Raw genomic sequence first — 16016 nt, forward strand, 5'->3', positions numbered from 1 at the left:
AAAAAAAAATTGTGTCATTTTTTTCTCCCCACTAATATTTTTAATTAGCACTAAGATAAGCAACGCTAAGTTTGAAAAATAACAACAACAACAACAGGAGCACCACCACAAGAACCATTTATAATCCATTACTTAAACTCGTTGTTTTTTTTTTTTAATTTGTCTATTCATTCAATCATTGCCGAATATTACTATCATATTACATTCTGCTAATTTATATTAGGTTTCAATTTACAACCAGTTATCAGAGTGACATTTTTTTACCCGCTATCATATATTTATTTTCTTTCCACTTGTTTGACTTTAAATTAAAATAAAAATAAATTTATTTATCCCTTTTGGTTGAAAAAAAAAAAAAAAAAAAGAAGAGAATTTCAATTTTTTCATATTTTTCATTATCCGCCCAAAAGAGAATTATAACACGCTAATTAACACATACACACACCCACACAAACGATAGACGTACCCATTCAAAGTTTCCCTCTTGGTTTTGCCGCAGTTTGATTAAGGAAAAGAAATACAAAGCGAGAACGATAAATTGTTAAAAAGTTTAATAAAAGAAAGTAAGAGGCAATCAAACAAACAAACAAATAAAAAAAAAACAATAAAATTTCAGGACTCACAACCAACTTTATCCAATTTTTCATTATTACTCCTCCTCCCCCTATTCCGTGGAATTTTTTTTTTTTAGTATTCTTTACACAACTTGTTAATTTTCATTTACACTATCATAATGACTTCAAGATCTCCACTATCACTTGCTAGTTTGATGAATGATCCATCGCCTCCACCACCGCCAGTTACTTCCCCACAACAACAAATACCTTTAGAGCACCACAATCACATTCACCTCGAACAAAATAATAACAATATTTATTCGTTACAACAACAACAACCTCAACAACAATATATAATGCTACAACAACAACAACAACATCCAGCAACACCTCAACAGCAACATCACCTCCATCATGCTTCTCCAATTCCACCTCATATACAACAACAACAACAACAACAAGTGCAAAGTTCAACCCCCAAAAAAACTCAGTTGTCCACTTCTTCCCCAGAAGGTATACAGGTTGCCTCCAAGATAACATCCACTCGTTTGGCCAATTTATTGATTAGAAAAGGTCCATTACCAATACGTCACATTACTGCTCAGTTGGCTATTGAAGTACCTTCGTTTGATTTGTTATCTTTGTCTAAACAAAGAAGATTAATCATGGCTGCAATGGATCAACCCGATTCTGTCAACAACGTGGTGTTTGAAAAAATAGGTTGGGGACAATGGGCGGTCCGTAAAATTGATTCTGATTTTATTGTTACTGAAGGTACTGAAGCTGCAGGAAGTGGTAATACCGCCAATGGTAACAACAACAACACCAACAACTACCATCACAACAATGTCAATGGAAATTCTAATGGTGCTGGTTCTAACTCCTTAAATAATGGTCACGCAAATGAAAAGTTAATCAATGTGAATGATTTGCGTAATCAACTGAATATCAAATTAGGATGGTCAAAAAAGAAGAAAGCTCCTACTATGTCAAGTTCAAGAAGAGAATCCATTACTAATCATGCCAAGTCCTTACATAATCTTAAGTTACCAAATGAAAAGATTGATAATGTTTTGGCTTCTGAGGGTGATTCAGATGATGATGACGAAGAAGAGGAAGATGATTACGCATTATCTGATACAGAATCATCTGAAGATGGTTTATTTTCTTTTGATGAAAAACAACAAGACGAACAATTGCTTCTTTCTCAACTGGTTCCACAATCTCATAGAAATAGCAATGGCAGTCAACACCGTCGTCGTCCAAGTTTGAGCCAAAGACATTCCATGAGCTCTGGAACTCCACCTCCACCTATCAAATTTGCTAGAAGAGTGCCACTTAAAACTAGTCCTCCACCTCAAGATGGAACTACAAGAAGAAGAAGATCATCCTCCTCGGCACCAAATTCAATCACTAAACCATATAGACAACATATGTTTAATCGTTCAAGGTTGAATTCGTTAGAAAATTTAGATAATTACATTGTGTCTTCTGCTAAAAATTCCAGTGTTCTGATAAATTCCCCACCACCGGCAATATCATTCAGTTCATCACCAGCTACTTCGACTACTTATGAAGACCACCAAAGAAGAAAATCATCATTCAATGAATCTCATGTGAGATCTACATTGTCAAATGTCAAATCAAGTTCTGATGAAACAGATGATGAAGATTGGGCAGCAATTGGACCTGAATCTCTTCGAAAGAGAAAAGGCAGTATCCCAGCTGCTTTAAGAGATGATATTGATTCCAGTGGGGTTAATGAAGAAGAGAAATCCGCTGCTTTTGCATTAGTTGATCTAATGTCTGTATAAGAATTAAGTTATTTATTATTATTTTTGTTTGATTTATATTTATGATTTATGGGAGGTGTGGTTTATCTTTTCTTCTTTTCCAATATGGTAATTATTGTTAATGTTTGTTTGGTATGTAAATTGTATAAGTTTTACTTTTGTTTTGTTTTTGATTTATTTTTGATCTATTTTTTGTTTTATTTTATTTTTATTTTTATTTGTTGTATTTCTGTATTAATTTTAAAGTATTTACATTTATTTATGGGATAGGGTTGGTTCATAATAAAAATAGAAAATTAATTTACCTCAATTAGGAAATCGACGCGTGGTTGATTTTGTAGAAAATTTATTCGCAGTAGAATTTTTTTTTCTTTTGCGACTCAACAACGGAACGAAAAAAAAAAAATGTTTAACCAGCCATCACTTTGATTTTCTTTACTTTTTTTTTTTAGTTTGGTCAATACTTGAACCACAGTTAGGAATCAACTATAATATACCAATGTCAGCTACAACGACTACAGCAGCTGTTCTTCCAGCTGTTCAATTAAATGTCAATTATGGTGAGGTCAAGAATATAGTTAAGGATTTCTTGACTGGATTTAAAGATACAACAATTGATATTGATGAAGAAATTGAACAAGTCCATTCTGGTAAATATATGAATGTTTTACAACAAGTCGCTAATAGACAAAAATCTACTGTTTATATTGAATTGGATGACTTAAAAAGTTTTTTGCTTAATTATGATCCAGAAAGTTCAACTGCGTTTAATCAAGCACGTACTTTGTTACCAACAATTATTTCCAATACTCGTCATTTTGTTGAATTATTTAGCGAGGTTATTGATGATATCATGCCTGAACCAACTGAAGAAGTTAGTTACCGTGATGATGTTTTAGATGTTATCTTACACCAAAGAAGATTGAGAAATACTAGATTACAACAAGAATCAAATGAAGAATTTAATCAATTAAGAGAAGGTTTCACTCAACCAGAAGATGGTGGTGATGTTGAAAACCCAGCCGATCCAAATTTGTTTCCAGCAAAACTTACAAGAAGATATTGTTTATATTTTGCTCCTTTAAGTAATTCTAAATCATTATCAGTTCGACAAACTAAAGGTAAATATGTTGGACATTATATTACTGTCAGAGGTATTGTCACTAGAGTTTCAGATGTTAAACCAAGTGCTTTAGTCATTGCTTATACTTGTGATAAATGTGGTTATGAAATTTTCCAAGAAGTCAACTCAAAAGTATTCACCCCATTAACAGAATGTAGTTCACCAAGTTGTGTTAATGATAACAACAAAGGACAATTATTCATGTCAACTCGTGCCTCCAAATTTTCTGCATTTCAAGAAGTTAAAATTCAAGAATTATCAAGTCAAGTACCAGTTGGTCATATTCCTCGTAGTTTGTCAGTTCATGTCAATGGGGATTTGGTCAGATCAATGAATCCTGGTGATACTGTTGATATATCTGGTATTTTTATGCCAAGTCCATATACCGGTTTCAGAGCTTTAAGAGCTGGTTTATTAACCGAAACTTATTTGGAAGCTCAACATGTTAAACAACACAAGAAGCAATATGACTTGATGACTTTGTCTAGTCAGGCTCAAGAGAAAATCGATGAATTGTTGATGAATGGTGATGTTTACAATAAACTTGCCAAATCTATTGCACCAGAAATTTATGGTCACTTGGATGTCAAGAAAATCTTGTTGTTATTGTTATGTGGTGGTGTCACTAAAGAAGTTGGTGATGGTTTGAAAATTAGAGGTGATATTAATGTTTGTCTAATGGGTGATCCGGGGGTTGCCAAATCTCAATTATTAAAAGCCATTGGTAAAATTGCACCAAGATCCGTTTATACTACTGGTAGAGGTTCTTCTGGTGTTGGTTTGACTGCTGCAGTTATGAGGGATCCAATTACCGATGAAATGGTTTTGGAAGGTGGTGCTTTGGTGTTGGCTGATAATGGTATCTGTTGTATTGATGAATTTGATAAAATGGATGAAACTGATAGAACTGCCATTCATGAAGTTATGGAACAACAAACCATTTCTATTTCCAAAGCTGGTATTACTACTACTTTAAATGCTAGAACTTCTATTTTAGCAGCAGCAAATCCTTTGTATGGTAGATACAATCCAAAATTATCCCCACATGAAAATATCAATTTACCAGCAGCATTATTATCCCGTTTCGATATTATGTTTTTGATTTTGGATCAACCAAGTCGAGAAAATGATGAAAGATTAGCTCAACATGTTGCTTATGTTCATATGCATAACAAACAACCAGATATGGATTTCACACCAATCGATTCTAATACTATTAGAGAATATATCTCCAGAGCCAGAACTTTCAGACCTGTTGTTCCTAAAGAAGTTGGTGATTATGTTGTTCAATCTTATATTAATATGAGAAAAGAAGCCCATAGAAATGAAGGGTCAGTAAAGAAATTCAGTCATATTACTCCAAGAACCTTATTGGGTATATTAAGATTGGCCCAAGCTTCTGCCAGATTAAGATTTGATAACAATGTTACTTTTGAAGATGTTGATGAAGCTTTGAGATTAATCCAAGTCAGTAAGTCATCCTTGTATGTTGAAGATAATGGTTTCAGAGAAGATGAAAGTAGTACTTCAAAGATTTATCAAATTATCAGAAACATTGCTATTGGTGATGGTACTAGATTTAGTAAAACATTACCAATGAGTGAGTTGAGAGATAGAGTTATTGCTAAAGGATTCACCATCCAACAATTTGATGATTGTATTATTGAATATGATGGTGTTGGTATCTGGCAAAAAATTGATAATGGTGAAACATTGATGTTTACCAACACCGGTGACGATGACGATGAAACAATGATGGATTAAGAAGAGTATTTAGAAATTGTTGTATGTGTAGATTAGATTTTGGATTCGTGGAGACAACTCCTCAGGATCAATAAGTAAATGTATTATTAGATTTTTATTATTATTATTATTGATAATTTTAGCAACACATTCTTGTGCGAGTTTGATTATAATGAAAATTAAGATTATCGAGGAAGAAGAGCAAATCAAAAAAAGAAAAAAAAAAGGTCAAACATTTCAAGATTTATCAATATCAGACTTTGGTAGATTAGATCATCATTTAATATTATATATTGTTCACAATTATTAATCATGGAACCTAAAATGGAACTTTCTAGAGAAATCACCAATGAAAAACCACTGGATCAACCACAACCAGAACTACCTGAACAACAACAAGGAAAACAATCTGAATCAATAAAATCTACAACTTGCCATATTTCAAAATATTTAAATTTACAAATAATTTTAAAAAATAAATCAAGTGTAGCAAGAGATCATATGGCAAATGAAAGAACATTATTAGCTTGGATACGTACATCATTAACATTTTTAACATTTGGAATTGGTTTTTTACAATTTTATAGAATTGAAATTAAAACTCCAAATTATCAAATTAATAATGAACTTTTGATTATTGAAAAATTAACTAAACCAATTGGTTTAATTTGTATTATATTAAGTATATTAACTTTATCATTTGGTACTTTTAGATATTTTCAAGTACAAAATTCATTGATGATTGATAATTATCCTGCTACTAGATTAACTATTATCATTTTAATCATGTTTAATTTAAGTATGTTGATATTATTAATGATATTAAATATAAAAATTAGTATTCAATGATTATAATGAATAGAGTTATATATAAATATATAAGGGTTTGTTAATTATATGCATTTGGTTATATGATTTTGTAGCATTAGCAAACTCCCTTTTTGAGTCGCACACGTAGCAGCATACAATTTCATTTCTCTCTTTTTTGGCTCTACCAGCACTTAGATTTCCATACAGACAGACAGACAACCCAGAGAAGAAGAAGAAGGGAAAAAAAAAAACAACGTTGAAAAATCCAGCCAAAAAAATAAATAAATAAAAAAAAGACAACAGAAAGGTTCAATTAGTGGAAACAAATTAGTTCATTATTTAAACAATGTCAAGTGAATTATCTACAAAAACAGTTGTTGAATTGAAACTGTTATTAAAAGAAAATGGATTATCTACAGATGGTAAAAAAGTTGAATTAGTTCAACGTTTACAAGAATTTCAAGATCAAAATACACCTGTTGCTGCTACTACTGCTGCTGCTGCTGCTGCTGCTGCTGCTCCAGAATCAGAACAACAACAAGAACAACAATCAGAAGAATCAAAACCAATAACTGAAGAAGGTGAAACAGGACAACAACAAGAAGAAGAAGAAGAAGGTGAAAAATCAAATTCTAATGAAGGTGCAGAAGAATCAACATTGACTGTAATTCAACCACAACCAAAAGAAGAACCAAAACAACTTTCAGCTGAAGAAAGAAAAGAATTAGCTATATCTTTATTAGAGAAAAAAATTAAAAGAGCTGAAAAATTCGGTGATGAACAAGCTGCTAATGATGCTAGAAAAGATTTAAAAAGAGTTGAAAAATTTGGTGTTGAATTGGGTACTGCTTTAGCTAGAGAAATTGGTTTAGTAGATAAAACTTTACCAAATAAAAACAGACATAATCGTCGTTTCAATCGTGGTTTTAAAAAATCTAACAAGAAGAGGAGATAAATATTGACTTGATATAATGAGTCTATAATACATTTTTAGTTCTTAATTAGTAACTAAATAGACCACTGTATAGATATAAGTACTTAAATACAAAAAGAAAAAAATATACGATACTAACGGAAATAGATTTGAATCTGTATTTTCAATATTGTTTAAAACAAAAAAATTATTAATATAACAAAGATGGAACGAAAAGAGGGAAACTGATGTCATAATTACATTTATTCGGAATCACTGACATCAAATTGTGAAACATTGGCATATTCAATTGGATCATCAACATTACGATCAATAATCAATCCATTGTTGTCTTTAATCCAAATGAAGAAAATGGCTATAACAGCAGTGAAGAAATAAACCCATGATGAAATCAACATAGGTTCCATAACACCAGCAAATGTATTCTCTAAAGAAAAAAAGATAATTACCGATTGATAATCTTCAAATCGATCACTTGGTTGTTGAGGAATATCTTTAACTAATTTTTTGACACTACTAATAGCTCCAATTAAACCACCAATGAAAAATACAATGATTGGCAATACCAAAAAGATGATTATCGACTTTCTGAATGCAGAGCCAACTCTTTCAGTTGAATCGCTGTCATTAGCTGATGGTGGGAACTTGGCAATAGTTTTCTTGGTTTGGAAATAGTTGTACATTGTTAAACCAAACGTAATCATTGAAAATAATCCTGCCAATGATCCAAAAACACTAGTCCAAGTGGATGATTTCTCGTCAAATAATGATAAATTACCAAATCCTGATAAATATGGATACTGGTCTGAACGGTGACTGGCCAGTAATAAGAAAACATACATAATCAACACATAAACAACAAAGAAAGCAATAACTTTGGAGAAAGTTTTTTGAGGAAACATTCTATAGTTGTGAGAATTACCATTGTGATAATAAATGACCCCGTAACCCATAGAAAACAATAATAATAAACCTGAAGTGTAGATACTATATGTCTGAGTTATAAACTCTGAGAAAAATGTTGCCCAACCTACTAGCATTGAATTTTGACTTGAACTGATGAAATTATTCTTCAAAAAGAATAAAGCCCATTGATAAATATACACCATGATATAAGGAATTAATACCCAAAAGATAATGGCTTTTGAAATAACAGAAATTGAATCCAAATTTTTAAAATCTTCACCAACTTTGAATTGTAAGATGTAATTGAACAAGTATGCAAATAATGCAATAGCAAATATAATAACCCATTTCATTTGAGAATAAACCATATATGATGGATAATCCAAATTACCGTATGAATTTTTGAAATCAACAGGAATTGAAACTTTGGCATCCTCAACTTTACCAATATAAACACAATAGATACCTGATTGAGGGACAATAAACTCGGCATCTCTGGAAGAGTCAATGTATCCATTGTATACTTTGGCTGTATCAAATTCAGATTCTTTGGAAGGTATGATGTTAAATTTATCTTCAGAAAACAAATCTTCAGGCAACTTGTTTGGGTATTGGTTATAATAACTCTCTACTCTTGGGACATTGGTAAAATTTAAAAGGTCTATGTAGTGGAAAATAAATGTAGGTATTTTAACATCCTGGGGCAATTTTTGGCCATTGACTTTTATATATCCTTTGCCCTTGTGTTGTGTAACTCTACTACAAACAACACCCACTTTGGAATCTAATATTGTAGGATCTGAATCTAAACCATATATCAATGGTAATAGGAAAGAAATAAGAAGTGTGGTTACTGAAATTAACATTGTGCACTTGACAGGTTTGACAAAGTATCAGGAAAAGAAAAAGATTGGTATCAAGGGAGATTTTAAATCAGTATCAAAGAAAACGAGAAAATTAAATGTGGTAGTATTAGTAGCAGTAGTAGCAAGAATCTGAGGGAATCTTTGCATTGCCTCCTATGACGGAGAGAGACAAATAGAGAACTAAACTTACAAGGAAAAAGTTAAAAATAGAGGCTTTTTATTCTGCTACGGCACCAGATTTGCCATAAACTACATATTGGATGCATTATGAGCTCATCAATCACGTGGTATATAATACAAAGATTGTAAATGTTTCGGTAAAAATAGAACATTGATTACTCTTGTCATATTGGGGACAATTTCGTATCCAAGGTTATACTCTAATTAAGCACCTCAGTAATTATTTTTTTTTTTGTCCTCGTTCTCGGATGGAGAATGGACGGATTTTTAATTTCTCCCCACCTTTATATCTTTTCTTTTTTTCACTTTATTCAACACTAATTGTTGGAATACAAATTACTCATTTTGGTTTATCAAATCAATATATACAAACTTTAACATCAAGTAAGCATGAGTTGGAAGAGATTAATAAGATTTGTTGCTCAAGATGGAAAAATCTACCGAGGTGAGCCAATCTTGAAAGGGAATGATTACGATATTGGAAGAATGTTTTTAGAAGGTGAAAAGATCCAAGCTAGAGTTATCAAAGGAGATAATATATTTCAGAATTCTGTTGTCACTGATGATATTTTAGATGTCAAGAAATTACTTGGACCATTGGCACAATCAGATGTTCCAATTGTCAAATGTATTGGATTAAATTATTCCAAACATATTGAAGAAAGTGGAATTCCAAAACCTCCATATCCTCCATTGTTCTATAAACCTCGAACAGCAGTTGCTGATTTCAATGAACCTATTCCAATTCCAAGAATTGCTCAAAAAGATCAATGTGATTTTGAAGGAGAATTATGTGTTGTTATTGGTAAAACTGGGAAAAACATCTCCGAAGATAAAGCATTAGATCATGTTGCTGGGTATGTTGTTGGTAATGATGTTTCAGCACGTACTTGGCAAATGCATCCTGATTATGCTGGTGGTGCACCACAATGGTGTTTTTCTAAATCATTTGATAAATATGCACCATTAGGACCACAATTGGTTTCAACTAGTCTTATTCCTGACCCATCAGTTCTTCATTTAACAACTAAGATTAATGGAGAATTACGTCAAGATACATCAACTGGGGATTTGTTATTTAATGTAGCAAAAATTATAGCTTTTCTTTCACAAGAAACAACTTTAGAACAAGGTACAGTTATTATGACCGGTACTCCTAGTGGAGTTTGTCTTGGAATGAATCCACCAAAATATTTGAAACATGGAGATGAAGTTAAGGTTAGAATCACCGAAATAGGTACATTAGTTAACACAATGGATTTCCAATAGACTTAGAAAGTATAGGTCAAATAAATACAATAATCTAGTGCTACCAATTGATTGATCACCTGACTCTGAACATGAGGAGACAACAACAGCAAAAAAAAAATAACCTATAAAAGGGTACGGAAATACGTAAACCGAGAAATCAAATTTCATGTTTTTTTTTTTTTTTTTTCTTCTTCTTCTGTTTTTTTTATTTAACTACAATCGATATAGTAAAGGTAGACAGTTTATAGGGATCGTAGTAACACGGACGGTCTCATAACCTTGTCTACCTAACAATTATCGATTGTTACTACTAACCTTTAGTTATCGTGAAGTTGTTATGACTTTTGGTCTTCCAATCTGAATGAAATTTTGAGTAGATATTATTTTTACTAACTTTAATCTAGGAACTTGCTATTATCGCGTTTTGACTTCTAATCTGATGAGGTATGTATAAGATTTAATTTTATGACTACTAACTTTAATCTAGGAACTTGCGTTTATCGCGTTTGACTTCTAATCTGTATTACTAACGTTTATTACGATTATTCTAGCAATCGAGTTCTGTTTTTATATAAGTATTAGAATATATGTTTTATTTTTATTATGTTTGTCTTTATCAAAATTTGTTATTGTAGAATTTGCAATCAAGAAAAATTGAACATGTCTAGTGTTGCTATTGATGTCCTCTTGTCTTAGTCAAATCAGTATGAATTTACAGCATCAATCATGTTCTGTTATATATATATATATATATATATCTAATTTAATAATCTATTTAGTAGCTTTTTTAAAGAAACTATCTATAGCACCACGTTTCACTACTTTTTTCGTAGTTGATTTCTTTTTAGCTTGTTGAGTTTTATTTGAAGTTTTAAGTGAATTTATATTTGCTTCCATTACTTCAATATTCTTTTCCAGTTCTTTCAATTTTTGAAGATAATTATTTAAATCATCTAATTTATAATCAAATTTTTCAATCAATTCTAATTTAACATTACAATATGATGAAGTTATATAATCTAACGCATAAACCAAAGTTAATTCATGTAATTTATCATTGGGGATTTCTTCCATATTTGGAGATAATTCAGTTTTAATTTTATGTAAAATACTTGTATTATTTTCAATAATAAATGATTTCAATTGTAATATTTTATCATGAATCCAATTTAAACATTTATCATTATTAAACTTGTAAAATTCTTCACTATTTTGACATACTGTTTCACAAATTATATTTAATGAATTAGTTATTAATTCATTAGGAAGATGATAAATCCAATCAACATTTAATATATCTTTAAAATCTTCTAATGCAATAAATCTATCATCAAATTTCTTTTGTTGTTGTTTAATTAAGGAAATGAGTAAATATGTAAAATTGAATTTATTTGAAATAACAACATTAGGTGATTGTAATACATAACCTGGTTCAAAAATAAATGATTTCACTGCTGCTCCTGATTTCAATTTAGCAATATTTTCATCAGTTGATCCATCAATTATATTAAGTTCATAAAGTGTAGATTCTTGTAATAAATAAGATTTAAATGTGTCAAGGTTTGTAGATATTGGGAGTTTTATAATCTTGAAAGGAATATTAGACTCGGGTAATATGATCACTTTGCTTTCCTTATCCATTATGGGTTGTTTATGGTATTAATAAAAGGTCGAATTTTTAAAATGTTGGTCTTAAGATGAAAAAAAAAAAAAAAAATTCTGCAACTCATGGTTGAAGACGCGTTATATGGAGAACTAAAAAAAATGCTATGGGTGAGTGTTAATAATATGTATTTATACTTCTATTCAGTAATGAATCATTGATTATTCTTATTTCTATATACATGAATATATCTGTTTAATTCATAATGGTAACATTAAATCTTTGAAATGTCTTTAATTTCATATCTTATACATTCCACACCCCAATTTTCCAAACTAGCACTATTTATAAAATCTTTAATTTTTTCATTCAATTCATTTCTATTCTTAACAACATCATCAAATTTCAAATTACCAATTTCTGTTCTCATTCTAGTTTGACATAATTCATTAATGGCAAAATCAACATCATCGATATTATAAGTAGCTTTAAAAGTATCAAGAATTTTAATAAATGCAACACCATCAATAATTAAATCCTTTTGATCTATAGTTATACAATTATGTGGTTGAATTTCTAAAACCGATTCTTTAATTGAATGAACTGATCTAATTTTTTCAAAAATTGGAATAATTAAATGTGGACCTTCTTTAACTGTACGATTATATTTACCCATTCTTTCAATAACCCATTGTTGTTGTTGTGGAACAAAATTTAAAATAGTATTGGTTGGTGTAGATGAAATACCTTGGAAAAATTGTGGAATTGGTTTTGGTGTAGATGAAGTAGTTAAATATCTAACTTGTCTTGTTGCAAGTTGTCTAATACAGTTTCTTGAACTAGTTATCATTGTTTATAGGATTGATGTTGGCAAATTAGTACGATAGTGAATGGGAATTGGTGGTTTTACTTTTTTTTTGGATTTTCCGTGAGTTTTTTTTTTTTTTCTTCTGTTTTTTTTTCTCGGTTCTCTCTTTCCATTTCGTGGGACAACCAGAAGGCGAGAAATTGAAAATTCATACCGTGAATGATTGAGTGGTAGGAAACATCATATTCTGATAATGATTCGATCTAGGAAATTGGATACATGTCTAATAGATATAAATTGAGACTGTTGAACATCAGCTGAATCGTTGTTGTAACGACTCTATATATCAATTATCCTTTTCGTACTTACTTCTAATAGATATCATGATCCCAACTTTCAGTTTGTTCCAACCATCGCGAACAAAGGAATGAAATGAGCAACAAAAAAAAAATTGTTGCCGTTTAATATTCAAACTCATCTCTCTATTCATTTAAACAACGATAATGTCAAAAGAAATATCCAATAATCAGAAAAACTACTTATTTGAAGCATTAAAGAACAATATTCGATTATCAAATCGTAAATTTGATGAACTTCGATCAATAGATATCAAATTATCCGATAGTAAATATGGATATGTTGAATTAACATGGGGATCAACTAAATTAATTGTTAATATATCAGCTAGAATAATAGAACCTTATAAAGATCGTCCATTTGAAGGTATTTTCACTATAAATTGTGAATTACCAAATAATCTTAAATCAGAAGAAATTATTGATGAAAATTTACTTAGTAGAACATTAGAAAAATCAATAAGAAGATCAAATTCATTAGATTTAGAAAATTTATGTATTATTGCTGGTGAAAAAGTTTGGGAAATTATAATTGATTTAAATTATTTAAATTATGATGGAAATTTAATTGATAGTGGATGTTTAGCAATTATGATTGGTTTATTAGATTTTAAAAAAAATGATATTTCAGTAACTTCAAATGGTGGTATTAAAATTTTTGATTTAGATGAAAGACAACCTATTGAATTATCAATTTTACATATACCTATTTGTTTAACTTTTCTGTTTTTTAATTTAGGTTCTAAAGAAATGAATTTAAAATCTGATGAAATTAATGAAATTTATCTTTTAGATGCTGATTCACTTGAAGAATATTGTCGTGATGGATTTTTAACAATTACTTTAAATCAAAATAGAGATTTGATTCAATTAAATAAAAATGGTGGATTACCTATAGATGCTCAACAATTACTTCAATTATGTCATAATTCCATGGAAATTATTGATAAATTGACAAATTTGATCAAAACAACAGTTAAAACTCATCAAGAGAAGAGATACAAGTTGCAAAACTTTAAATTATTAGAAGCAAGTGCTGATAGATAAAGTACAGAAAATAAAGTCTATATATGTATATTTGTGTGTCTACAATGCAAATCGATTATCATTTTGATACTTTTTTTTTTAAATATATATATTGTATTATTTCATTATGCTAAATTTGTCTTTTCTTTTCTTTTTTTTTTAAAGGAAAAAGACTTTGGTTTTATGTATTATTTATACAATTTCATCATTCATTCTATTAATAGTTTCTGAATCGAGTAGCGGTTGAGTTACATGCGAAGGTGAACCTGGTGGTGTTGAATGAGGCAGTTCGTTAATGTCATTAATTGGTGATAATAAAAGACTATCGGTAGATTTGTTGCACTTGTTGTCGTTGTCCTCTACAACAATAGTATCAACACTGAGTTTGTCTAAAAGACCAATTTCTATTGGTAAATTGGAATCTTTTCTGTTTCTTCTTTTGATCTTAGCTTGATGGCCCACTATATTAAATATAGAAGATAATTTGGTTTTCTTGTCATCTTTGTGAGTTGGTAAAAGTTCGTTATAATCATGGCTACCTCCACTACTGAGTGACCCCTTAGTTAAAAACTTATCCAAATGTAAAAATCTCAAAAATCCCATAAAAACAGACCACATGATACTGAAAATTTTGTTGATCATCTTCTTGAAACTATTTGATGTTACCCAGCAATAGAACAAATATTCTGTAGCTAAAATAGCCATTCCAAGCAAGAAACCTCCAATAACAGCCAATACAAGATGATCTCCTAATCCTTTAATAAAATTTGCATCACCCATATGCCATGAGGAGCCAGAAGCAATGGCAAAATATGAATATGGGTTCCCTTTATAATGTTCAGTCATCATAACTCTAACCTTACCTGCTTCTGGGACACCCCAACGCTTGTATTGTTTCCAGATTAATGACAAATACAATGGACCTGTGGAAATCATAATAGTTAAATAAGGAATAAACCAGTTTCTTTGGTACTTTTCCAAATTTTGAATCACTTTCAAGAAAAAAGGATGATGTGGAACACTACCCATGACATCATTGGAGACCCCTGTTGGTGCAGTTTTTCTAACAAAGGCAGGCACAGTCAATAATGGATCCAATTTACGTTTACACCCGTCATCTAAATCAATATAGATACCACCATAATGATACAAGACAAAGTATCTAATAGCATCGGCTCTTTGAATTGGGTACATATAGTTATCCCAAGTTTCCAAAAACCATTCAAATTCTTTGCTAATAAATTCCCTGGCCATTTCATCTGTCCATAAAATATATTGGTAATCATTATGCAAATTAATACAAGCTTGTTGACCTTGCTTCCAAGCGTCTGGAATATCATTTGTTTTATAAGTTTGGTGGATAATTTTCGGTATAATTGCTTGTTTGTTCAAATTTGGACTATTTGGAGAAGGATTAATTTCAAAGTCTAGTAAGGCATCACTAAACATATCATCCGGAATAAGCGTGAGCAAATCAAAACATAAATATAACAAATAAATTACTAGAGCAACATGGGCCCATATTATGACTTTTAATTCCTTCTTCATATTTTATTTTTATTTAAAAAAAAAAGTAAAGCAACTGATCGTGATCTGGATTGAATTCTTTATCTATCTAGATTTTCAATTTATTATCGTGATATAATCTGAAATTAGATTGTTAGTGGGATCGAATTTCTCTTGTTGTTGTTGTTGTTGTGGTTGTTTTTTTTTTCTTTCTATCAGTCTGAGTCTCAATCTTCTCTTTCCTTAACTTAATGGGGGAAATTGGAAAGGTTTCAATTAATGCAAAACAAGGAAAGTATTAATACAGATGAAATTGAAGAATGAAAACAAGTTTCTTTGGCAAAATAATAGGAAATCTGAAAATGAATGAATGAAATGAAGCAAACAAAAAAAAGGTGAAGTTTCTTCTGCTAATTTATACCTTGTATTAAGTTTAAAAAAGATTTGGTTGTAAATATTAAAACAAACAAAATTGTTCGCTTGTTTTCTGTTTTTTTTTTCTTGGGAATTAGTTCAACCTCAATGAGTTGAAATCTTGGTTTGATTGGTTTTTT

General features: G+C 30.3%; 10 protein-coding genes across 10 annotated transcripts; 6 read left to right on the forward strand and 4 right to left on the reverse strand. All coding sequences in view use genetic code 12, as the record gives it.

Annotated features, from left to right (window-relative positions):
* Positions 1-733: 733 nt before the first annotated feature.
* STB3 (Stb3p) lies at positions 734-2371 on the forward strand (the record flags this gene model as incomplete). The annotated part of the gene is made up of 1 exon (XM_002547616.1): positions 734-2371. One exon carries the CDS (start codon positions 734-736, stop codon positions 2369-2371), a length of 1638 nt encoding a protein of 545 aa, XP_002547662.1.
* A 478-nt stretch (positions 2372-2849) lies between these two features.
* Positions 2850-5237, forward strand: CDC47 (DNA replication licensing factor MCM7; the record flags this gene model as incomplete). Its single annotated transcript, XM_002547617.1, has 1 exon — positions 2850-5237. The coding sequence occupies one exon, from the start codon at positions 2850-2852 to the stop codon at positions 5235-5237; it is 2388 nt and encodes a 795-aa protein (XP_002547663.1).
* A 291-nt stretch (positions 5238-5528) lies between these two features.
* CTRG_01971 (YidH family protein) lies at positions 5529-6065 on the forward strand (the record flags this gene model as incomplete). Its single annotated transcript, XM_002547618.1, has 1 exon — positions 5529-6065. The coding sequence occupies one exon, from the start codon at positions 5529-5531 to the stop codon at positions 6063-6065; it is 537 nt and encodes a 178-aa protein (XP_002547664.1).
* A 307-nt stretch (positions 6066-6372) lies between these two features.
* CTRG_01972 (uncharacterized protein) lies at positions 6373-6981 on the forward strand (the record flags this gene model as incomplete). The annotated part of the gene is made up of 1 exon (XM_002547619.1): positions 6373-6981. One exon carries the CDS (start codon positions 6373-6375, stop codon positions 6979-6981), a length of 609 nt encoding a protein of 202 aa, XP_002547665.1.
* A 221-nt stretch (positions 6982-7202) lies between these two features.
* On the reverse strand, positions 7203-8732 carry CTRG_01973 (uncharacterized protein; the record flags this gene model as incomplete). The annotated part of the gene is made up of 1 exon (XM_002547620.1): positions 7203-8732. One exon carries the CDS (start codon positions 8730-8732, stop codon positions 7203-7205), a length of 1530 nt encoding a protein of 509 aa, XP_002547666.1.
* Positions 8733-9302: 570 nt separating this feature from the next.
* Positions 9303-10181, forward strand: CTRG_01974 (uncharacterized protein; the record flags this gene model as incomplete). Its single annotated transcript, XM_002547621.1, has 1 exon — positions 9303-10181. The coding sequence occupies one exon, from the start codon at positions 9303-9305 to the stop codon at positions 10179-10181; it is 879 nt and encodes a 292-aa protein (XP_002547667.1).
* A 753-nt stretch (positions 10182-10934) lies between these two features.
* Positions 10935-11804, reverse strand: CTRG_01975 (uncharacterized protein; the record flags this gene model as incomplete). The annotated part of the gene is made up of 1 exon (XM_002547622.1): positions 10935-11804. The coding sequence occupies one exon, from the start codon at positions 11802-11804 to the stop codon at positions 10935-10937; it is 870 nt and encodes a 289-aa protein (XP_002547668.1).
* A 236-nt stretch (positions 11805-12040) lies between these two features.
* On the reverse strand, positions 12041-12616 carry SLP2 (Slp2p; the record flags this gene model as incomplete). The annotated part of the gene is made up of 1 exon (XM_002547623.1): positions 12041-12616. One exon carries the CDS (start codon positions 12614-12616, stop codon positions 12041-12043), a length of 576 nt encoding a protein of 191 aa, XP_002547669.1.
* Positions 12617-13077: 461 nt separating this feature from the next.
* CTRG_01977 (exosome non-catalytic core subunit) lies at positions 13078-13977 on the forward strand (the record flags this gene model as incomplete). The annotated part of the gene is made up of 1 exon (XM_002547624.1): positions 13078-13977. One exon carries the CDS (start codon positions 13078-13080, stop codon positions 13975-13977), a length of 900 nt encoding a protein of 299 aa, XP_002547670.1.
* A 171-nt stretch (positions 13978-14148) lies between these two features.
* MIT1 (mannosylinositol phosphorylceramide synthase catalytic subunit) lies at positions 14149-15504 on the reverse strand (the record flags this gene model as incomplete). The annotated part of the gene is made up of 1 exon (XM_002547625.1): positions 14149-15504. One exon carries the CDS (start codon positions 15502-15504, stop codon positions 14149-14151), a length of 1356 nt encoding a protein of 451 aa, XP_002547671.1.
* Positions 15505-16016: the final 512 nt, after the last annotated feature.

Source organism: Candida tropicalis (assembly GCF_000006335.3).
Source record: "Candida tropicalis MYA-3404 genomic scaffold supercont3.2, whole genome shotgun sequence".
NCBI classification, from domain to species: domain Eukaryota; kingdom Fungi; phylum Ascomycota; class Pichiomycetes; order Serinales; family Debaryomycetaceae; genus Candida; species Candida tropicalis.